The sequence below is a fragment of the Gobius niger genome (genome assembly GCF_951799975.1).
Source record: "Gobius niger genome assembly, chromosome: 3".
Taxonomy (NCBI): Eukaryota; Metazoa; Chordata; class Actinopteri; order Gobiiformes; family Gobiidae; genus Gobius; species Gobius niger.
The window spans coordinates 33,963,856-33,988,262 of record NC_136854.1 but is presented as its reverse complement, the minus strand read 5'-3'; the positions used below and the strand labels follow the sequence as shown (position 1 = coordinate 33,988,262).

At 42.2% G+C, this 24,407-nt stretch overlaps 1 protein-coding gene across 1 annotated transcript in view; it reads right to left on the bottom strand.

Annotated features, from left to right (window-relative positions):
• Nucleotides 1-1,215: 1,215 nt before the first annotated feature.
• Nucleotides 1,216-24,407, bottom strand: part of neurl1aa (neuralized E3 ubiquitin protein ligase 1Aa) — a 59,397-nt gene continuing 36,205 nt past the window's right edge. The window contains exons 4-6 of the mRNA XM_079553399.1: nt 17,684-18,412; nt 2,950-3,102; nt 1,216-1,838 (exon numbers count right to left, since the gene is read on the bottom strand). Of these exons, the coding sequence (XP_079409525.1) occupies nt 1,597-1,838; nt 2,950-3,102; nt 17,684-18,412 (1,124 nt within the window). The 3' untranslated portion in view covers nt 1,216-1,596. The remainder of the gene's footprint in view (nt 1,839-2,949; nt 3,103-17,683; nt 18,413-24,407) is intronic.

The following is a 24,407-nucleotide window of genomic DNA, read 5'->3' as shown; positions in this document are numbered from 1 at the left end:
GACTTCAGTCATGGACGTAGCACAAAAGTATGCGACGGTTCACATGTTTACACAGGGCCGCTGTAAGCCATTTTGGTGCCCTAAGCAGAAATGTTTGATGTCAGGCGGGGAGGAGGGGTAGCTCATGAAAATTGAACACACTCTAAAAATTGAAACTACACTAAACATATTTGTAGAATTAAATGAATTGCGTTTAGACGTAACAGTTTAATAGTTAGCGGCCCTCAGATCCTCATTTTCTCTGTCATGCTCCTGCAGCCGTGGCAGACTTCAGCTCAGACGTGTCTTCCCTCTCTGTGCCTTCCCCTTGTTCCTTTCTTACTTGCCGCTGTGAGCACAGGCACCAGAGAACACGACATGAGGCAAAAGTTTTGTCAGTACATCTGAACTTAAGTTTTAGAAAATTGACTACGTTTGTATGAACGGGCCGTGCGTGAAGTCTCCTCGTGCGTCACAGAGATTCCTACGTGCGTTGTATCATCGGTCACATTGGCCACATTTCTATAGCTCTTCTTTCTCAACGTTCTCATTGAATATGGGCTGCATTAGCTGCATTCATAGAACAGTGGCGCAAATACTGTACAATGTCATTTAGTCACAATGGCCTCAATGTGGTGCCCTTCAGAGCACTTGCTGCCTGACGCACAGCGCGTCATGAGTTATAGGAAGCGGCAGCACTGTGTTTACAAGAATAATAAATCCTATAAATTGATTTATACACCCAGCCAAGAGAGTGGTGTCAACCTTGACTTCAGTTAACACGTAGCCTACAATTTGTGTCTCAAAGACGCAAAGACAAGTTGGCATCCAAGAATCACATGAATGTGGCATTTGAACTTGTCACAGTGTGAGGTTATAGGTAGATTTTCTAAAAACAAAAGAGCTGGCCCTGAGGAGAATCATGTTAATCCTACTTCTGGTCATTTTCTGCACTGTTAAATAAGGTCTGCAGGATATTTGAGTTTCTCTTGATTGATTTTGAACAATGCTAACACTGCTAACTTCAGTGCAACATACCAAATGGTAAAGAGCAAAGCCACTAGCTAGCACAATAACATAGCTACCAATGTTAGCAATAGAACTACCATATAAGTACGTACATTAGATAATGATGTTACAATCCTATGCATTATACTCAGCACCACCAAGCTAACCATGTCGCTAACAGCTAAAAAACCATGACAATATCTGAAATTTGCTAATTTAGTTACCATGTGCTTTTATGATTAATTAAGCTGCTGTTTATTTCCAGAGCTATTTCTCAAAAACATTCATCTCCAATGATGTCACACTATTAGCTTAGTTAGAGCTAAGTTCTCAACATGGCTCGACATTTGAGGAATTTAGGGTTCCGTAGTTCTTTGTGAGAGAGCACAAACTCCTTCAGGCAAAAAACACAGTCACTCAGAAGTGCTGCAAAGTCCGGAGTGCACAAGACCTTTTCAATGAAGCGTTATGAGCTCCCATAAAGGTCATGTCAAAGCCAACCAACTTGAAATCTTCGAAAAACAAGGTGCCACACTGACTCCTGAAAATATATCCTCATTGCATCTGAGACTTGAAACCATTCACTTTTCTGAATCCTTTTTTTTATTTTTACGTGCTCCGGTAAGTCTTGATAATGTCTTTGATTTGTCGCCGGCAAATTGGACAGCACGCGTTGGACATCTTTTTCAGCTTGATGCCGCAGGTGTAGCAGAGACACATGTGCCCGCAGGCGTAGATGACCGTGTCCACCATGTTCTCGTAGCAAATGGAGCACTCGTCCGTCCACAGAGCGCGGCCGAACGGGAACGTGGGGGACTTGGGCAGGCTCACCGGAGAGTTGGGGTTCGTCCCTGCATGAGAAGACAATGAAAGGTTAGGAAAATTATACCGCTGAGTATGCTGGTAGGCTATGTGATATGTGACCACGCTGACAAATTAGCATTAGCAACCAATTATTGCTATTTCGTAGGCTATTGACTGACAGATTCATCTGACCCTGTTCTTTGCATCCTCTTATGTCCGACCAAAGAAGTCTGTTCTTAAAGCAGCACTAAGTAACTCATGCCCCTAGAGGCCATAAGCGCCACTGCAGGTGTCGTTGCATGTTGCGGTTTTTTACTCATTAATTGTCCGTGAGAGTAAATACTACGCTGACAGAAAAGACAAAGGGAGAGAGGGATATTGTACATCCAATTACACAATGGAGATCATTTTTGTCACTCAAACTTGGCTGTAAATACTGTTTAAGTGGCGCTAGCCCACAGTTAGCTTTGCCCGTTAGCCTGTTAGCTTCCTCTTCGTAATCCCATTAGTGTGTATTGGTGACTTCGAAAGTTGCAATTATGGTTTTCTGGCCAGAGACACCAGGGGGAGATGAAAAAACCCCCAATCATCCCACTACCACTTGTATTACCCCAAGAGGGACTATGAAAAAGATTTATTTCTGATAAACAACTTACTTAGTACTGCTTTAAATCATATCTTTTGAGATTTTGCATTTGTAGGCTGAATATATTTTAGCATTTAAAGCTACCTTGATTAAGTTAAATCATGACAAATGCAATCAGATGCCTATTGATTTGAGAAAAGAAAAGCTAATTCACTAAAACCTATACCCGAGATACACCCCTGTTGAATAGGCTGCCACGAGATTATTAACACGGGCTGATGTCACTGTCATAGATCTCAAATTTAGCTTACATACAGAAAAAATAAAATACAGGAAGTCTGAATCAGGTACTTCTGCATCCACATTTTTCTTTTTTTTTTACTGTCGGCTACAACGTGAGCACAGACTAGTGACTTATCAGCGGCATGTGCTGAACTGCGAAGCGTTGGGCAATGTGTGTAGCACAGGACGCCTGCACAGGACCACTCTCAGCCCACTCCTGGTCTCTACTCTCGGCCTGATTGGTTGAGAGTGCTTCTGTGGCTTTAGCTCCATGTGGGTTTTGAACTCACCCCCCGCTGAGCTGCAGTAGGCCGCGGTGCATCGACCACCTCCGTTCAGGGCTGGATCAGAGCTTCCACTGCCCAAAGCGCTGGGGGTCTGCGGGGAGGAGCTGGGGGAGTTAGGGCCGGAGGTCGCCCCTGGGTCCGAGCCATGGGTCGAACCTGGTCAAAGGAAACAAGCGTAGTGATTAGTGTACAATGTAAAATGGATTAAAAGTGCTATAATAGTAGCACATAGCTAGAACAATAAGCAATGTTGTACTGTGACCTTCCATTTATGATGGAAGACAATAATGTCCGATACTAAACGGCATTTTTGGTTTGAGATGACGTTTTTAATATGAAAAAAAATAAGTCATAAAGAGAGACCAGTCAGTATGAGGGGAAAACATATTTTTTTGCCATATCTCATTGACATAGTACAAGCAATTACTCCAGTATGTGACATAAAAAAAAAAAATCGATCTATTTATATGGAATGTGCAACCAATGAAACACTACACAATTCCAAGCAAAAACAAGCGTTCACATTTCTACATTATTACAAAATGCATTGTGTAAGAAGGATCAAAGAAAATTCCTTGCTGCAAAGTCCTTAAAGGCGGCGCTCTCGTAAAAATGTTCCCTGTCGAACATTACAGGCATCCATCACTGCTGCCACAGATCTCGACGTGACACGTGAAAAGGGAAACAAATGGGAATTCCAAGTTCAGGGAACACATGTTGAAATGCCACAGAGGCCTCAGACGATGGATCAAACCGAGTTGCCACAGCAGGACTCAGCTCTACTCCATCAGTCAAAAGGAGCAGGCTTCAGCCGAGTGTGACCGTGAAAACAACTGTACTACTGCACTACCCTTGTGCAAAATGCCGATAGCCCCCGAGCGCAAAAGTAGGGTCATAAAATAGGGCAGTTTCTTCTGATGTTATGAACAGTGGTGTATGCCTAGTGTTTTCTGTTATCTGTAGGGGCTGAGTATGCAAATTGTGGCTATATTCTGCCTCGATCTTCATAATGTGCCTTTGTCCATTTCAAATATAAATATATATATATGATGCAAAATATATCATTTGACGGCAGCGGAAAAAAATATTGATGGCATGGTGGCACAGCTGTGAGCACTCCAGTGTGTCAATGCGGTTCCCACAGTGTGGGTTTGAATTGTTTTTGAAGAAACTTTTTTGCAGAAAAAGAAAGACATCATTCATCACTCGTTCTATGACTTTAGCGGTTCCCTGTTGGCTGTCATAGACACTCCCATTTTTAATATGTCTTCCAAACCATTTCCACCTTTGCCATGCCTGAAGAAACGCACAACTCCCGAGCTTGGATTATTTTGATTCTTGACACTGTGTGGGATTCCTCTTTGTTTAAAGTTTACCGAGTCGCTCCCTCATCCAAGGCACCCGTCTCCGGCTCACAATCCTGGCTCTGAACAAAACTTTCCCAGACACTGTTATTATTAGTTATTTAGTAAGGATTATTTTCTCCCCAAAGTCGCGAAAATACAGCAGAAATATTCAACAAATTAAGATGCAAATGAGCTGCTTTCCATAGCAAGCATGTAATCACCAACAAAGCGTTCCCATCAAATGCTTTGCTGCTTTTGAGTGTAATTGCAGATTACTTTAATTACCTTCCCTCAAGCTCACTGTGGAAAGAAAGAGCACACTAACTATTTCATCAAGAGTCTTCTCATGCGCCCTGCACGATATTCCGATTTGAATAAGTGTCTCTGCTGCTTTGAAGGCAGAAAGATTATGGGAAGATGGAAGAAGACGAAATCTATCTATCTATCTATCTATCTATCTATCTATCTATCTATCTATCTATCTATCTATCTATCTATCTATCTATCTATCTATCTATCTATCTATCTATCTATCTATCCATCCATCCATCCATCCATCCATCCATCCATCCATCCATCCATCCATCCATCCATCCATCCATCCATCCATCCATCCATCCATCCATCCATCCATCCATCCATCCATCCATCCATCCATCCATCCATCCATCCATCCATCCATCCATCCATCCATCCATCCATCCATCCATCCATCCATCCATCCATCCATCCATCCATCCATCCATCCATCCGACTGGCAGATCTTTTTTTTCCTGGTGTTTTGTCAGCCATGTTACTCTTCCCTCTATTTCTGGATCTTTGTGATTTGGTACGTCCACCGCAAAAGACGTACAGCTTAGCGAGGGGATTTCTCTGGCTTCACGCAGGGGGGGGTTGCCCTAATGCTTTTGTGTGATGTATTTGTGTGCAGCATATGGATGAAATGATGTAATAGGGCACTTAGGCCAAGAACTGTCTTAGCAGAGGCTGTCAGGTAGATTTATAGTGGACCACAAGGTTAGCAACACATAATGCTTTCCTCACTCACAATGAATGCTCTCCTATATAGCATAGGGGACATAGAGTAAGGAACGGAAATGGCATTTAAAACAGGAGCCTTAAGGCCAGCAATGTTAAAGATAATGTTAATATCATGTTCTTAGTAAAAAATAAAAATAAAAGAAGCACTGCTGAACTTGGGTTGTAGATGAGGAAACAAGCACAAGTTTTCCTGATTGAAAGCCAAGAACCTTTAGAATTCAGTAACTGAGCTTTGACTTCTGCACTGCACTAGCACCAACTAGGGCATGATTGCAGGGTTTCCACGGAGCATTAAAAAGTAGTCATTGAATGAATTATGCCAAAAGTATGGCCTTAAAAGCATTAAATCTTGATTCAAGCTGGTTTCCCTTCGAAACAGAATGCTTTTAATGACATTGCTCAACTATTTTTCTTGCATACATTTGTCAAAAACACAAAAAACTATATTTAACCTCTTAACTACCACCAGAACCAAGCACCTTTTCTTCGGTTGCAAAATGGAGATGAAAAGGAGAAACAAGTGAGGATGTAAATGCAATAAATAAGTGACAAAAATGTGACAAGAACGCGACAAAAAAGGGACAAAAACGGTTTTAAAAATGACCAAAGCGTGCTAAAAAAAAGGGACATATAAGTGACAAAAACTCAACAAAAAAGTGAAAAAATACAAACAAAATGGCAACAAAAAATGACAAAAAAGTGAAAATAAAATTTAGGACAAAAAAGTGAAAAAAATACGACATAAAAGCAACAAAAAGTGACAAAAACACAACAAAAAAGGGGAAAAAAGACGATAAAAAAGTAAAAAAAAAAACTCTTCAAAAAAGGGACAAAAACAGTTAAGCTCAGTTCTGTAGGTCTAAGCTTTCAAATGAGGTGTTACACTGGTCTATATGCTGTAAGCTCTGAGCTGGACAAAATGCATAAGGCGGGGGTGTAAGAGGTTAAAACAAATTCAGCTGAAATCTATTAATTTTTGAATATGAAAATTACAGATCTTCAAAAAAACATATGAACGTTTATCCCTTCATTCTCCCAATCCCTCACACTGCAGTCAGACCAAGGCTTGTCGCATGAGCAGAATCCTCTTTCTCTGCCCCACTATCACTCCATCCATCGTGCAGCTAATCCCCCCCAGCAGGCGCGTGCCCACCGCTCTCCCCTCTGTCTGCCCCTCCCACGTGGGGCAGCTGGGGCAGTCTGAGCGGTGCCCCGACCCTGATCTCCGGACAGCGGATTAAATGTTCAATGCGAGAACAGCTGTGAGCTACACACAGCCATCCACATCTCCAATTCTAAATCTAATCGTCCAAACAGCCAAATATCCAGCGCAGGGGACAGGGAGGCTCTTCCGTTTAAGCGCGTGGGGCATTCAGAGTATGCCATGAACGACGTGGGTGGGGTTCAGGGGTTTGAGGAGCAGCGTGTCCCATACAGTCACCACTGACGGCATTTGCAACTTGAATTTTCTCAGGATCTCCGCACTGAAATAGGCTGAGATTAACAACACAGGTAGTGAGAAAAAAATCTGTGACAGTTTTGTGTCAATTCTTGGGATTTTTATAAGCCCTTTCCAAATGTGGCAAATATGCTTTACAGTGACAGTTGTAGGCAGGAATTTTCTCTGGGTTTCCACAGTAAAATAGGTTGAGATTAAATACACGTAATATGGGAATGATCAGAAATAGCATATACAGTATGGCACGCCTGTGGAGCATTGAGTTCATCAATTTCTTTGGAAAAATGGTACTTTGTACAACTTGAAGTGCTATTTTTACTCAGAGTATTTGAAAAGCCCATGTATTTGTACAGTACATCACAAAGGTCAAGATGGTGCTTCCTGCATGTCATTGGTCTTCTGATATTTTGCGACAACAACTTTACAACAACAATATTCTCTCATTGGGTCATGTTATAAAACCTGCAAACCCAGTTTAGACCATGTTAGAAAGAGCAGGGATATTTTAGGAATTTTGACATAATTTCCTATATATCCAGAGTGATGTTGATTTCTGGAGCATTTTTGTTTTGTTTTAATTCATGCAGTCCTTATATTTGAAGGGCTTAGTGGTGCTAGGCTAGTGCTAGGCTAGCGCATGTCTATGGTAACTAGTAGCCTGCATTTAAAACAGTCTGACCCAAGCACAGTGCACCTGAGGCAAATCACTTATAACACCAGACTACCGATGTCTGTGTTGACTGAATATTCTTTTTTTAAATATAACCATTTTGCATTTAAAATAATTATATTTGAGCAGCATCAGCTTCCTGGTTGTACGCTAGGCAGTGGCGGAGTGATCTGCTAGGTTACTGGATCTACAGTAGTTTGTTTATCTGCCACCGGCGTTACTACATGTAGAATTCACAAAGGAGCTTTCTACAAACCAGATATGGTAATGTTTGGAGGACTACCCGATGATTTTGAAGAGGTTTTTAATGCAGGCTACTAGTTACCATAGACATGCACTAGCCTAGCACTACTAAACACTTCAAATATAAGGACTGCATAAATTAAAAAAAAATTAAAAATCTCCAGAAATCAACAACACTCTGGATAAGTAGGAAGTGAGGCCCTGTGTCCAAAATCCTGAAATATCCCTTTAATCATCTTGTTTTGTTTACATAGGTAAATATTGTTTCTATAATCTAAATCCCATGCCCAATTGCTATGTTTTTCTAGCCTGGCTAACACCAGACTAAAATCACAAGTGATATTTAGTCTGGGGACCACCAATTCATTTTCTCGTAGGAGAGGTGTGGTTTACGATCGTCCATACTCGTTTATTGGGCGATACGAAAAAAAAAAAAAAAAAGTCTCATATCATCGTATGAGATGACGTATGACGTACCCGCTGTAAACTTTTGAGCTAAATTATTTAGAACAAGGTCTAAAGCTTGATCAAAAAATACCATCGTGTCTGCTGCTGTCATGTTGGATCCGTAAATAAACTTTTTTTTAAATTATCCGTAAATAAACTACAAGCTTCCATATATCGAATAGCGCGTCATCGTCTTGCCGTCCCTCCTCGCTCTGTGATTGGTTCCCAAATCCACCGGAGATTTGGCCATGGTCCCCAGGCTGTTGTGCAGTTCGAAATAATTCGAGCGCACACAGCAGCCTGGTGTTAGCCAGGTTAATGTTTTTCAGCATTTATTCATCAAAATCTTTCCTGTGCACCAAAACCTTCTCTTCTTTTACTCACATCTGTACGTTGGTGGGCTATTCACCTGAATTGTAGAACACATTAAAATGTCCTTATTTTTTTCAGGGGTGCATGATATTTCTGTTGTCGAATTGACCGACAAAATAAGCCCCGCACACCACATCTTTCCCTTTTGGATGCAATAAAACCAGAGAGACTAGACTAGACTAAACTCTGACTTTGTTGACATTTCCTTGGCGGCGCTTAACCTTTAAAATTGTGTTTCTTAATTCACTTACTGTGGACTCTGAGGTGCTCTGAGGACAGACACACACTTTTTTTGTTTACTTTCCGAGTCTTTAGATCATATGAGAGCGGAGCGGCGGTTTAAATGTGTGGTTCACTCGCTGCATTAAAACTTAATAGTCCCCTTTTCTGCTGCAGTGAGATTTTATCGCGGAGAAAGAATGGAGCCATTTTGGAAGAAGGGCACAGTCTGTCCACTGCTATCTCTTTAATAGAGGAAGAAGTTTTCAATGATTATGAATGCATGTGAGGGCTAAAAATACACATGGACTAGGGTTTTAACGTCAGTGATAGAGCTAGAAATTACTAGCTAAGAATGTACTGATTCTTATGACAATTATGACATTGTTTTTGTTTACAATTACATAAGATGAGCAATTTTTTAATGGCCGACTCTCTTCAGTGTTTGATTTAAGCTGCTTTATCTGGCTGCTCTATTTGCAGGCACTGGTAATCTGCCTCCTTTTCTTATAGTGCGATAATGTAATCATGGCTGTGTGAATAATTCGTGCTCTCTTCCTGTGCGGTTCTCATCAATTTACCTCTCGAGAGGAACTTTCCCTGCTGTGCGCGGGATTGTGGCGTCACAAAAGATTATTACCCGAATAAAATATGAACCTTTCATTTTAATGTTACTACAGGCGTTTTAGGTGTTAAGTTTAAAAAAAAACTGGAACCAAGGGAATTGGGAATTGTGTTGGGTAATTCAGCTTTACCCAAATTTTGTCACATTTTTTAGGTGCTTTTGTCTCGTTTTTGTTGGGGTTTTTTATCGCATTTTTGGGGCTTTTTCATCATTTTTTCCATCACTTTTTTGTCATGTTTTCGTCACGTTTTTATCACACTTTTTTTTGCTATTTTTGTCCCGTTTTAGTTGCTTTTTTGGTCACATTTTTGTCGCATTTTCATCCTTGTTTTCGTCGCTCTTAACCCCCACTGGAACCAAGCACATTTTCTGAACTTTGGCATTACCCAAATCTAAAAGCTTCTTGAAAAAAAAGCGTCAAAATAGAGACGAAAAAAGACGAGAAGCAACAATGACACAATAAAACAGTGACAAAACCACGCTAAAAAAATGCTTTAAAAAAAGTGACAAAAACATGACAAAGAAGCAACGAAAGAAAGCGATGAAGAAGTAACAGAAAAGTTCAAAAACACGACAAAAACACTTCACTTAGCTTTCAAATAAGGCGCTACTCTGGCCTATAAGATGTGAGCTCCTTTCGAGAAGCCATTTGATTTGGGTAAAGCTGAACTGGAGAAAATGTGCTCCGTTCAGGTGGGGGTTAAAGGAACAGGCCACCATTTCGACATACTGACATATTATGTTGTTACCTGAGCTTAGACGAGTTGATGTGTACCTGTAAGATGTTGTTAGCATTTGGCCTCTCACAGTACATTCCTATAGCTCCAAACTAGAGCTCCAAACGAATCGACCACACTCTTCCACGGGCATGCAGAAAGACCAGACGGGTACGTATCAACTCATCGAAGCTCAGGTAAGAACATATCACAGTATGGAAAACGAAGGCCTGTACCTTTAAGAGAGTAAACAAACCATGAGATGTAACAGTAAGTGTAACTCGCTTCTGGCATTAGGAGAATGTTTGTGTCACATGTTTTTTTTTTTGACTATTTAGTTGCTCTTGTGATGCAGCAGCGTTTAAACCTGGAGAGACTGGAGACGAACCGTGACGATTTTACACTTTAAAACACTTCCTGCTGAGTTCTTTTCATGCATTCGGCAGCAGGCACGAACTTCTCATAGTCGACAAAAGTGAGTACAAGAAATATCATCAACTCCCAAGTGAGGTGTGAACAAACTAGCCATCTCTCCTCCCGACACCTGCCACTGTTTTCTTTTTTTTTATTTGTCTTTTAAAATCACACTTTCACACTCAAATCATAGCTCTGTTTGCAGCTGAGGAGATCCGGGCCCGGATACGCTGCCGGGGAAAGTGGAAGGTGGGCTGAGGAGAGTGGAGAGGAGCGTGGCAGCTGCACGGGTGGAGCACGTGGGTGGTGAGGGTGACACTTTAATGGAATCTATAAAGCAAGTGAAGTGGGTCAGCGGATGGGTGTCCTATTTCCACGCCACACAGAACACGCTCCGCTCGATGTCTCTGTCTCTAAAAGTTCAGAGCAGCTGGATGGCACGACTGCCTTTCCACTCAGTGAGGATATAATAGAACTCCAAGGACGCAAGATTAATCGCAATTAGCAAATCGCCTGTAGTTATTTAGGCAAAATAATGCACTCCAAAGAGTTAAAATGTCTCAAATTGAGCATAATATTTTAAATTTCAGTTGTTTGACAGGGTAAGATTTTGTTTGTTGATTATCATCATTGTGCCACCACCCAATTACACAATGGAGATATTTTTTGTCAATCAAACTTGGCTGTAAACACTGCTAAAGTGGTGCTAGCCCATAGTTTGCTTTGCCCGTTAGCCTGTTAGCTTCTTCTTCGTGATTCATTAGTGTGTATTGGGGCCTCCGGGTCAGAGCAGGGAAAGTTGTAAGTGTGGTTTTCTGGCCAGAGACACCAGGGGGAGATGAAAGACCCCCCTGGTGTCTCTGGCCAGAAAACCCCATTAACACTTGTATTACCCCCAGAGGGACTACGGAAAGGATTTATTAAGGTAAACAAGTTACTTAGTACTGCTTTAAATAAATCATTCATTCCACAACCTTTGAACTGCCAAGGACAAACGAAGGCAAAACGATGGAAAACTCATGTACGACTTGGAGCTCACACAAACATGTCGGTCTCCTTGCATACTTGCCTTAGACGCAGTCTGACAAAATTACACTATATTTCTGGTTCTGTTATGTGTAAACCTGCTAAAACCTGTGAACCCTTTTGAGTAGACGCCTCTAAATATCTCCTGAATGTTTCTTGTTTCTGTATTTTGTTCACGTGCCCTGCTCTGTCAAAGATCGATTTCCCCAAAAGGTGACAATAAAGGCTAATCTAATCCACACGTATGGTCTCAAAGCAATTTTCTACCGTCATCTATGCTTAATATCATACAGACACAACACTTTATAGCCCAAACATTCCTGTCCTAGATGGGGACATGGTAATGAGCCATCTGCCTGTATTTGACCAGCTCTTCTCTCGCATTCATGCAATCCCTCACTTTTCGTTCAAAAGGCTCCTCTTCGGTGTTTCTGCCGACCTCCTTAAACGCAAACTCCAAATCATCGGAAAAAGGATCGTTCAGGTATGAGTATTGAAAACCAAGTATCGTTAAAGTGCTGGTATCGGATTTTTTTTATGGTACCCAGCCCTAGTTACCACTGAGCTTTTATTTTCAAACACCTCGGCATGTTACAAGTAGCTTTATATTTAGGTTACTAGACCATTACTTATATCTCAGTTAAATTTGGTTCACGGTCATGTCCTACAATCTGTCATGATTACTTACTGACATGTTGACAACACTTGGCAACAACACAAGTTCTAATTCGTGTGTGTGTGTGTGTGTGCGTGTGTGTCAGTTTAGAGATCTTACATGTTTGAGAAAGTTAAATCTACAATTACAGCAAATGTCTACAAGAAGGGCAGATGTATAAAGGATCTTTTTACTTGTATCTCCCAATTCTTTTCAATCTAACAAACTTGATTAGTAGAGCAGGGATGTTCAAGCTGGGATCCAGGTTCCTGTGGAGGGAGAAAGTGTCGTAGAGTCGCTGGAATTTATGAATAAGAAAGGAATAGTAGATATATTAGATCTCTTCTGATTTTGATGAGCCTGGCTAACTGCATGGGAAAGGTCAGGTTGCATTTCTCTGATTAGTTTACGTTAAGTAAATTGGTATCACTTTGTGTAGATCTGTATTTGTATGGAGTATACACAGGGCTGTTGACAAGTACAACCATCTTGGTACTTGGATTGACAACAAGTTGCGGCTCGACACACATTTGTTGAACGTGGTCAGCAGAGAATCTATCTTTAAAAGAAACTTTTATGTCAATATAAGGATCCTCTGCAACTCTCACGGCTGTTTCATGGAGAGCCTCTGAAGTTTTTCTTTTGTTTGCTGGTTCAAAGGTTTGTCTGTGAAAGATAAAAGAATAAACTGCAAAACCTCCTCTAAAATCATTAGGGTTAAACAAAGAGACTTAATCTCTTGACCACCTTGGGTCATGACAAACTGGAGAAAATGTGCTTGGTTCAGGTGAGGGCTAAGAGGTTAAACCCTCTATGGGAGGAGCAGGCGCTAAAGAAGGCTAAATGTATCTTGGGTCGGCCTCTCCATGCTCTATCAGAGTTTTCGCTCATAGGCGTCGTTTTTATGTACCTTTTTCGGAAAACCAATCAGTTCTCTGCCACTGAACTGTTGAATTCTGAAGGGAGTGTGTTTATTAAGTAAGATAGACGATTTGAAATTAGCTCTTTATTAATATTGTTAAAGACTATTGTTTTTCTTGAGCCTCTGAACTGTTGAGACTGACATACATAGTGATTTGTTCTGAGGTTTGTTACACATGATTTGCCCATTTTGGGATCAATAAAGTTTTCTGAATCTGAAAGGGCTAGATTTTGTCACCATTTTCTCAAGGTTCTGGTATAGTCATGCTAAGATCTAAATTCTTTTTGGACGTAGTGTATTTTTTTATATCCCATTAAAGATTAAGGGAAGCCTAACATGAAATAACATCCTGATTCTATTCCCCTTAAATATTCCATTGCCTCTTGTCTGACCAGATTTGCCTCTGAGTGACCTATATGTTGCAGACCATCTCTTTCTCTTTCTTTCTTTCTCGACAGCTCCATTACTGTGTCTGCAGCGATAGGCCTCTGCTTTATCTCGCCGCCCTGAAGTGCCGGAGCCCATCGGGGGAGTGCCGGGCTTTCCAGTTTTACACGTGTCGCTCAAGGTTGCCGGACACATCTCAAATATAGTGCGACCGAGAGGGCTAAATAACTTGGCCGTCAACACAGCGAAGCAGCTCTGGAGATGCAGGATAGAGATATGGGCGCGTTATAATTTGTAGCAGCTGCGGCTAAAGGCGACGCACACGTGGCCCTCCAACAGATCTGTAACCGATAAGGAAGGGCTGCATTGTCCTCCTGTTCCTGTTTCAAAATGGACAGAGCAATCTGGTTTTAGATCTAGAAACAAGTGCCAAGAACTCACAAGGGAACTTTTGGTAACAACACAACTATTCATCTGTTGGACTTGTTCAGTGCTATGTGTATTTGGGACAATGGACTCCCAATGGATGGGGCTGCGCTATTGACTATGATATTGACGTTGGCTTTGCTATCATGGTCATGTAGTGTCACTTCGTAAGTAGGTCATTCACGACTGGGACTCGCTCGGGATGGGGAACGTGTTTAGTGATGTTTTGCCGATTTACAAATATTGAAACTTCACATAATACGTCTTCCTCTGATGCTGTGTGCAGCATGTCGCGATGGAGCAGAGACGCTTTCATCCTATAATATCTAACAAAGGCAAAAACTAGTACATTTCAGGCCTTACGGGATTTCATTCTTAGCCCCCGCCTGAACCGAGCGCATTTTCTCCAGTTTATCCAAATCTAAAAGCTTTACAAAAAAAAAAGGAAAAAAAAAAAAAGAAACATCAAAATGCGACGAAAACGCATCACTTTTGTAGGTCTTAGCTTTCAAACGAGGCATTACACGGTTGCTCTCCAGTTGAGAAGCTTTTAGATTTGGGTAAAGCCAAACTGGTGAAAATGCGCTCAGTTAAGGCGGGGAGGTAAGAGGTTAAATACACATCAAAGCAAACACACTGAAAACTTCATGATAATGTACTTTAAAGAGACTAGATGCAAGTTGGTCATTTTATGCTCACTACTGCCACCTCAGGTCTTATGCGTCACTGCAATCTCTATATTAAGCTCGTGCATGACGGCATCTGGGCTCATTCTACACATTAGGACATGGCTGGAACATGTAGGGGGATGAAAATACTTAGTTTTAATATTTTTAAACTCTGTATAGTCTCTTTAAGTAAGATGTGGTTTCTTTTCTATCCATACATGTTTGCATGGGTCAGCTCATAACATATCTGACTTTCCAAGCACCATCAGGCCTTACTCAAGATCATTTCGGAACAAAACCAGGTCTAAAAAAGATCTACCATAGACTAACATTGGAATATATTATGTCTAAAATGGGTGGAAGACATATCTAAATCAGACAAAACACCTAGCTAAGCATAAAGAAAACTATCTTATCAAAACTTATGAATACAGTCTTCTTTGATTAATTTGTGCACTTAATAGACTGTAAGTAGTTGTTAGGGACACCAAAATACCGAAGTAGCACAATTATAAAAGGATATTTAACCATAGATTGTCCACGCCTGCTCTAGTGTTATACTCTTTTATCATTGTATCATTATCATCATGTATTTGTTTTTGACAATAAGTTCCCCAATTCAGTCGTTTGTTTGTTTCTTGGCTCATCAAGTCCCTCCTGGCCCTTGAGGCGCTTGTCTCCTGAGGTGGCTGATCTGACCTCTCCTTCCTTTTTCGTCAGTGTGAGGAAAGCAGGATATATTTAGGGATCACTCTTCCTCCACAGACAAACACTTCAGGCACCGTCAGAGGGCAGGGCTTTTTTGGCTGCGCCGCTTGGACACTGTGTTTATGGAAGACAACATGTGTTCATCTAATCTACGCCGCAGCTTCCGGTTGTTCTTCACTTTTCTGTATCTTTGGGCAACTCACACAAGGTGCCAAAAACAAGGACAGTCCTAAAACTAAAAACTAGACTTTTAAAATGCCATCTTTTTTTTCTTTTTCTATAAGAGATCAAAGTATCCGATTCATGTATTCAATCTTTGTGGATGTTGCTATGACAGAGTAGCGTAAAGGAAGGATAACGTCAGTTCCCAAACCTTTCAATCTTTTCAGCCCCAGTCTTGTGGAGGAGGGTGATAAGTTGCGCATTGCACTTTCTAAAATGCCAGGCCAAGAGGTGCCAGATGCTTCACACTTCTTGGTCATTACGAGCGTTTTAAAAAGGGCAAACAGGCCTCAGGTGCTTGTGCGGTCCACTGGCAGCTAAAGTGTTCACCCGCTGGGACATGAATGTACTGTCCTGCTGTGAAAGACTCAAAGCTACCCCCCACGCCCCCACTTCTACCTCCCCGCCGCTACTCGCATCTGCTCATCCACTTCCTGTTTTCATTTTACCCGGTCATGACCTGCCATCCTCTCTCACTAACCCTTGGTATACAGCAGCCCTGTGCCAAGACATCTGCGGTAAACAAAGTAACAATGAGGTCTTCCTAAAGCCTGACCCATGGAGCGTGCCTATAGAGTAGCCAGAATGTGCACGCAAAGGAAGAGGACATATCGTGCATACATTTGGGATATGAATAAACCTACACATAGCGTTGATTTATTGTGGCTTTAGAAGTCTTTCTGTGTATGGGTTTTATTTTGTCGAAACTGGACACAAAATGGGAGGCTTGACAGCTATGTAGGTCCGGACAGGGAGTAATTTTTACAGACGGAAGAAGTGTTGGCCCGAATTGGCATACTGTCAGAGCATTCAACATTTGGTACAAATGGATTTTCAGCCCCAGGGAACGACTGGATTTCTCTCTCCCTCTCTTTCATTCGGCCTCTCTCTGATGTTGGCTCCAGATCAATATCCTGATCTGCAAGTTCCTAACCCGGGACACATCATGGGGCTAAAGCACCGCTCACTTCCACCGTAAATTACTCTGAACTCCGACTATTCAGCAGATAAATCGGTCAGGGAACAAAGTGCACTCTCATTACTCTCTTTAGGACAATTACAGCCGATCGACAAAATAAAACGTATGGAGCTAGAAGTGGAAAAAGTATCTCCACCTCCTGTTTATTTTGATTAGAACTCTGCCAGGGATCTGCATGTATACGAAAATACTGCTGCTGAATATCCTCCATTCCAAGTATTGAAGTAGTAGAAGAACAGGAACTTAAAGAGGGGGTATTATGCTTTTTTCAATCACATAGCACAGGTCTATATCACACTACAATGATGACGAAACCTTCTGTTGGTCTGTAAATGCAGTAAATTAGAATAACTGCCTTGTATAAAATTGCTCTCTCAAAATGGCTGTAGTGAATGTCTTGAAATAGGCCTCTGTCTCTTTAAGAACCTCTGACCCTTTCTGACACGCCCCCTCCACACGCTGTCTGTGGCATCAGTGGGGAGGGGGTTCTGCTGATGAGCAGTGGTTGGTTACTCGGCTGGTGACGAAAGCTCGGAGGCGTCTCCAGGAGGTGGAGGCGTTCCTAGGAGGACTCAGGCAAACCTATCCCTAAAATGGCTGCCATCAGAGTTTTTACAGATTACTCAAAAATACGTGAATGTGCCAAGGCAACACTTCAGGCATGTTTTTAATGAGGGAATGACATAATAACATGATGTAAAGCTTGAAAAAGTCGATTTTAATACTGTAACATAACCGTGCAGTATTCTATTCCTAATCCTAGCTCCTGATCCTTAACCTTTCATGGGGTCAATAGTTTGATCCCTATGCAGTTAGGAACTAGAGCTTCAGCAGTATTTGCCCAAACCGACCGACCTTATCCAGCGGCGGAAAACACAGGGGAAGTGACATCACCAACAGCTGTTTCATAAAAAACTGCAACCGTTTATGGGATGGCACATAGCTCCTAATCGCCGGTGAGGAACCACCAGATGTCCCTATGCTAAAGGAGGTATGATAGTTAGCATTGAAGCTCCTTTCCCTAACTCACTATTTGGACGCTGATGCACATCCGGTTTTGCCTTAGACCTCTTACCAATTTGCGCATTTCAGATGGACCCAAACTGTGGAGTAAAGTGCCATTGTTGTGTTGAGGCCACAGTTTTATGCTCATCTGTTTCTCTGATTGTATGAAGATGTCCATTTGTCTCACCTAGAATCCTGAGTTGAGTGATGGCGCCGTGGAGACCGAAGAACATCCACAGCGGCCTGGAGTTGTCCACGCACACCTGCATGCCCACGTTGGTCCCGTTATGGCTGAGAATCACCTCCCCTTCAGGGTTAACCAAAAACCCCAGGATATCCCCGCTTTGAAGGGGCGTGGGGACCCTGCACACCGCCCAAAACTCCTTCCTATCCACCAGCGCCTCCGGGTTATAGGGCAAATCGCTCGGGCGCAACACCGCTGGGTCGCAGGACGTTACCCCGTAGGACAATGACCCAGATCTCGCCGGACTTGACTTTGTTACTTTGATGAAGACCGTCTCCCCGATTCGGAGCGATCGGTTCGTGAAAACTAGCGTGCGCTCATCTCTCGCGTGCTCCGATCGCGCCACCGTCTGCTCGTCCAAAGTCTTGATGTGCGCGCCCCTGAGTTGGTGGAAATGCAAGTCGCTGTCCAGTGATGACGGCAGGAGCGAGGACTGCTGCGAGTTGAGGGAGTTTTGCGGGATGGGGCAGGCCGAGGCCGAGGAGGTGGAGGCCAGGTGCAGGGTGTGGCGATGAGGGTGGCTGTGGGCGGGGCCTCCCTCGTCCTGCTGCCGGTTGAGGTCGCACAGGCTGACGGAGAGGCGCGAGTCGTCTGCTTCGCGGCGCAGAGACGAGGAGCGAACGGTGGTGAAGGAGCGTGGGCGCAGGCAGTCGGGAGGGACAATCTCACTTTCTGAAAGAACACAAGGGAATGGAGCAGTTAATACAACGTGGGAACAATGGTTTATTGACAACTGCACATGTTTGTGTTCCTAATCTGCTACCTGATAGGGTTGATGAGAGTGGGCATTCACAACGTGGCCACACAGTTTCTGAAAATGTACATGTCTCTTACAGTATAAGAAAGAGGGGGTCAACTAATAAACAGCAATAATGTGTCTTACCACAACTATGCAGATAACACTCAGATCTGCGTGTCACTGATGGCAGGTGAACATGGGCCTGCAGATATACTCACATGCATCAAACCAAGCAGTTTGTGGATACAAAACAGCTTTCTCCAACTAAACTCAGACCAAACTGAGATAATTGTTTTTGGCCCACAGACACAAGGAGAATGCATTATCAGTCACCTTGAGTCTCTGTCTCTAAAACCACAAAATCAGGCTAGAAATCTAGGAGTGATCATGGACTCAGACCTAAACTTAAACAGCCACATCAAAGCAATAACATCAGCAGCTTTTTACCATTTGAAAAACATTGCTAAGATCAGAGGAATAGTGTCAAAACCAGACTTGGAGAGACTTCTGCATGCATTTGTCTCTAGCAGGTTAGACTAATGTAACGGCTGCTCACTGGCCTCTCTAAACCAGCTGTTAGACAGCTGCAGGACATCCAGAACACTGCTGCTCCAGTCCTGACAAGAACCAGGATATACAAACATATTAGTCCAGTGCTCCGGTCTCTGCACTGGCTTCCTGTCACTCAGAGAATAGAATTTAAAACAGCTCTACTTCTAAGTCTTTTCATGGTTTAGCACCAAAGCACATCTCTGACATGTTAGAGCCACATGAACCATCTTGGGCTCTGAGAACTTCAGGGAGGGGTCACCTGGTGGTTCCCAGAGTCAGGACTAAACACGGTGAGGCTGCGTTTCAAGCAGCTAAAATCAGTCTTCATGAGGATGTGAGACAGGCCTCAACTCTGATGATGTTCAAATCCAGGCTGAAAACTGTTATTTATACCCGTACATATGACAACTGAACGTCATTTATCTGCCCTCTTGCTTTGTACTGTAATTAATTAATTTTACGTTGATGTCTTTTTGATGGTATCTGCTTTCTTGTAATTTTATGTAACTGTGAAACACCTTGAATGGCCTTGTGTATGAATAGTGCTCCACAAATAAACTTGCCTTGCCTTACAGCGCTGTGCTTTGATTAGCTATCAGTTGCCCCACAATAGATCTGTACAGAGCATGAAAAACCCGCAGTCAGCTGTGTTAAGCTGTGAGCGCATACAGCAGATCTGACAAGGGCAGAATGTGCTGCTCCTCCGAGTACAAGATCATGATAAGGAAGAGAGGGCAATTTAGCTTCAGTTGTGCGCTGCTCGGCTCTAATTACTCAACAGCGACTGAAAATGCGCTTGGAGATAAAGAAATTAAAAGAAATCAGTTGGCTGCTCCCTTATCAGCTCTAAACCGAATCATCCGCTTTTATGCAGGAACAAAACGCCGCCATTGGAGGAAAATGAGGTGCCTGAATGCCTGTGCGCATTTGTTACACTTCTTGAAGGGTGGCACTGCTGAGAGCTGTTTACCGCGAACTCCACGAAATGTGTGTTGACGCAAAACACCAAACAATGCGAACCCCTTTCAGCAAGCAGAGTAGGCTTTGAGTATGTATTCTTTAGCAATTTTCTCTTTGTAGTAAACAGACGGCAAGATGCATTCATGACATTGAGTGGAGTTTAAGGGAACTTCTTTGTGACATTTTGTTCTGTCACAATCTAAGACTCTGTGAGGGGTAAAGGAATATAGCCAAAAAAAAGTGACTATTACTCCTGCTTGTCTAATGTTACTATAAGTCGAATGTCAAAGCAAATAGTTGAACTTGAAGAAATCTGTCATTTCACCCGTGAACAGAGAGTGTGTTTGAAAAATCAACGGCAAAGATTATAGACTTAAAGCAGAACTAGGTAACTCATGCCCCTAGAGGCCATAAGCCCGTAGCATGTTGCGTTTTTTTACTCATTAATTGTCCGTGAGAGTAAATACTACGCTGACAGAAAAGACAAAGGAGAGAGGGATATCGTTCATCCAGTTACACAATGGAGATCATCACTCACTCATTCACTCACTCAAACTTGGCTGTAAATACTGTTTAAGTGGCGCTAGCCCGCAGTTAGCTTTGCCCGCTAGCATGTTGGCTCCTTCTTTGTGATTCTATTAGTGTGTATTGGTGGCTCCGACTCGGAGGCAGGAAAGTTGCTATTGTGGTTTTCTGGTTAGAGAAACCAGGGGGAGATGAAAGACCCCCCAATCACCCCATTAACACTTGCATTACCCCCAAAGGGACTATGAAAAGGATGTATTAAGGTAAACAAGTTACTTAGTTCTTCTTTAAATGAGTCTGTTTAATAAGGGATTGCAATTTAAAAGTGGCCCGTCATCTGCAAATATTGATTACATTTTCAAAATATTATATAGTCACATAGTCTTCACACTTTTACTTCTTTCATTCCACTGGTAACTTGATTGCAATATCCTGTATATGCTGTTAATCTGTCCAATGAGTTTGCAACATAATCTCTTTTGTGTATGCGCTTTTAAACTTTTGCTATTGCTAATTTGCTCGTCTTCTGTTTCTGAACAAAAACAGTAAACCACAAAGTCAATGTACATTGAAATAAGTTCATACCAAACAGACTGGCTCGGACCCAGCCTTGTGTCCAACATAAATACAGAATAAAGATTGCCATCAACTCATCCCCCGTCTCTTAAATCTGTCAGATCCTAACGAGCGGTGACACCAATCATCGCAGCCTAAAATAATTCCCTGCACAGGCTATAAGCGCAGACTAAACTCTCCAGCAGCAGTAGCAGGAGCCCTGATAAGCCGCCCTCCGGTTTCTTACATCCTACGCTTCTCAAAATAACACCTTGCAATGCAGTCTGCCTCCTTCTCCCTTCTCTTATAAAATTAGCCCTTAAAGAGACCCTGCTGCTCAATGGGTGAAGTTATATTCTTGACAATCTACTCTCCATTTAATACGAAGGCGGTATCTTTCTGTAATATGTCAATTTATCACAGTCCTACACTTGCATTTATCATTAAAAAAACAGTGAAATATGATTAAGCTAATGGTATCTGTCCTTTTTCTGCACCCAATGTATTATCAATGACTAAGACTGACAATAGTCGTATCCCGAATTTATCAAGAAAGAGATGAAGACCAGACCAGGGCATCGGGGGCAATTAAGGACACAAAAGAGAAGTGCGGAGGAGGCACATGATGATAAACAGAGACCAGCTGCTATTTGACAAATGTGGACCTAAAGAAGCTGTGACTGACTTGGTCCTAAGAAGAGCCAGACTGCAGATAAACCTCTTAGAGACTCAATTAGCTCAACTCTGTGAGGCCAGAGATGAGCTGTAGCGCTATGGATCAAAACAAGGCAAAGCATAACACGAGGAAGAGCAAGTTAATAGAAAACAACATCGGGAGACTTGTTATTTCTGATGATTACTACAATTAATATTTTACCAATTGGTACAAAGTTGTAATGTAATGGGCTTTAGCAGCAATAGTGAGATTAGTTACTGATCAAAGCATATGGTTAATTATTCTGGCAACAGGTTTTTGTCAAGTCAGAAAACTGGGAAGAGTCAAGACCTCAGAGGAGTTTTGGGAGCACAGTCAACAGTTTACAATAAAACTAGTAATTGACAAAAATGTCTTCTCTGCTTCCATGATTCCAAGTAATAGTAATAAAAACAATAATAATAAAATTAATAATACATCGGTTTTATATACCGCTTTTCTGGACACTCAAAGACGCTTTACATTGCACTATTTATTCACTCCATACTTGGTGGTTGTAAGCTACTATTGTAGCCACCGCTGCCCTGGGGTAGTCTGACGGAAGCGAGCCAACCAGTCTGCGCCATCAGCCAGTCTGCGCCATCAGCCAGTCTGCGCCATCAGCCAGTCTGCGCCATCAGCCAGTCTGCGCCATCAGCCAGTCTGCGCCATCAGCCAGTCTGCGCCATCAGCCTCTCTGACACACACTCACTCACTCACTCACTCACTCACTCACTCACTCACTCACTCACTCACTCACTCACTCACTCACTCACTCACTCACTCACTCACTCGGCTTCCTGGTGTTTCCAAACGGTCTCCCATCCAAGTACCGACCAGGCCCTTCCCTGCTTAGCTTCCAAGATCTGACGGAATTGGGCATAGCAAAGGCGGCCACAAATAGCTATCTGTTTTTGCTTCTGGATATAATTATTTGCCCGGACACTACATTTGCTTGGACATTGCATTGTTTGTTTAGTAATGTAAGCAACTCCTCGTCGTGATATTGGGCTATACGAAACAATTGATTGATTTTCATATTACCGTATATTTGCACAGCAAAAGGTACTGAGTTAAAAAAGAATAGAAAAACATCTCCCATTAACAACAAATGTCTCTGAATTTGACCCATCTTTGATCCAGTGCCTCAGGACAACCTCAGGAGCAGATTTTGAGGTTTAATGTGCATGTTTTGGGTTAATGAGAGCGCTAACCATTTTGCCATGCCTATAATGAAAACACATTTCTGTACTCTCATTGCAATAAGTTTATGCAAATCCACAGTTATTATTATAAAAACAACTCATGTTTCCCTTTCAACTCGTCTGAATAAAACAATGCAGTCTTGAGACATGGCTCGAGTGCTCTCAAAGTCCTTTTGTGAATTGTCAATCTTGGCTGAACCCCACACCGAGGGAGAGAGGCCTGGCTGTTGCTGCTGTTATCTCCTCTCCCTCAAAGTCATGTTAGCTGTCAGTAACTGTGCTCCTCTTCTCACCCAGATCATAACGCTCGCTTATTAATCTTTGATGCCGCTAAGCTTTTCTAATGGAGCTAATTGAGTTTTCATGGGGGTATTAATCAGAGAAGGCGAGTTCCTCAAAGAACAAGTGGAGTCTATGGAATACAAATCATGCCTTAGATCCCAGGCACACAGTGGTGAGGGGATAGTCATTAGTAAACAGCAGCTAACTTTCAGAGTGATCTGCAATTAGTAATCTTCCTATTACTAATTCAGTTTGTGAAGAGAAAGGGGTTTGAAAGGCCTTGTACATCCTTTGATATGTTGTAAAAGGAGTATTTAGTATGTTTTCTTTAATTAATCATGAAGTAATTGTGCATATTCTTCGTGAGATTCTTGGCTCTATGTCATGACATGGCGCTCCTTTTTAAAGTCCAAATTGAGGAGGCGTCTTGTGATTTCACCGTATCTTTTACTTATTTGGAACTGGACTAACCTCCCAATACCTGCCTTAACCAAGTTTTCTCCAGTTCGGCTTTACCCAAATCTAAAAGGTTACAGCCTTTAGGTCAGTCTAATGCCTCATTTCAAAGCTAAGACATACGAAAACTGATACGAAAGTATCCGAAAGTTGATCTTTTCCCTTTGACACTTTTTTGTCACTCTTTTGTTGCTTTTTCATAGTTTTCTTGGTCACTTTTTTGTTGTGTTTTTGTAACTTTTTGCAGCTTTTGTTTTAAATCACATTTTTGCCACTTCTTCATAGTTTGTATTGCTACCTTTTGGTGTGTTTTTGTCATATTTTTTTTGTCACTTCTTCATTGCTTTTCGTGTCACTTTTGTGTTTCTCTTTTGTCGGTTAGGGGTTGTCCTACCGGCGTCGAAAGATGAAATGCAGAGGACAGTGCGTTGTACAGTTGTTGAATGAATAAAAGCACCTTAAAGGGATAGTTCAGGATTATTGACATAGGGCCTCATTTCCTAGTTATCCAGAGTGTTGTTGATTTCTAGAGATATATATATTTTTTACTTCATGCAGTCCTTATATTTGAAGAGTTTAGCGGTGCTAGGCTAGTGCTAGGCTAGTGCTAGGCTAGTGCTAGGCTAGTGCTAGGCTAGTGCTAGGCTAGTGCTTCGCTAGTGCATGTCTATGGTAACTAAAAAACAGTCTGACCCAAGC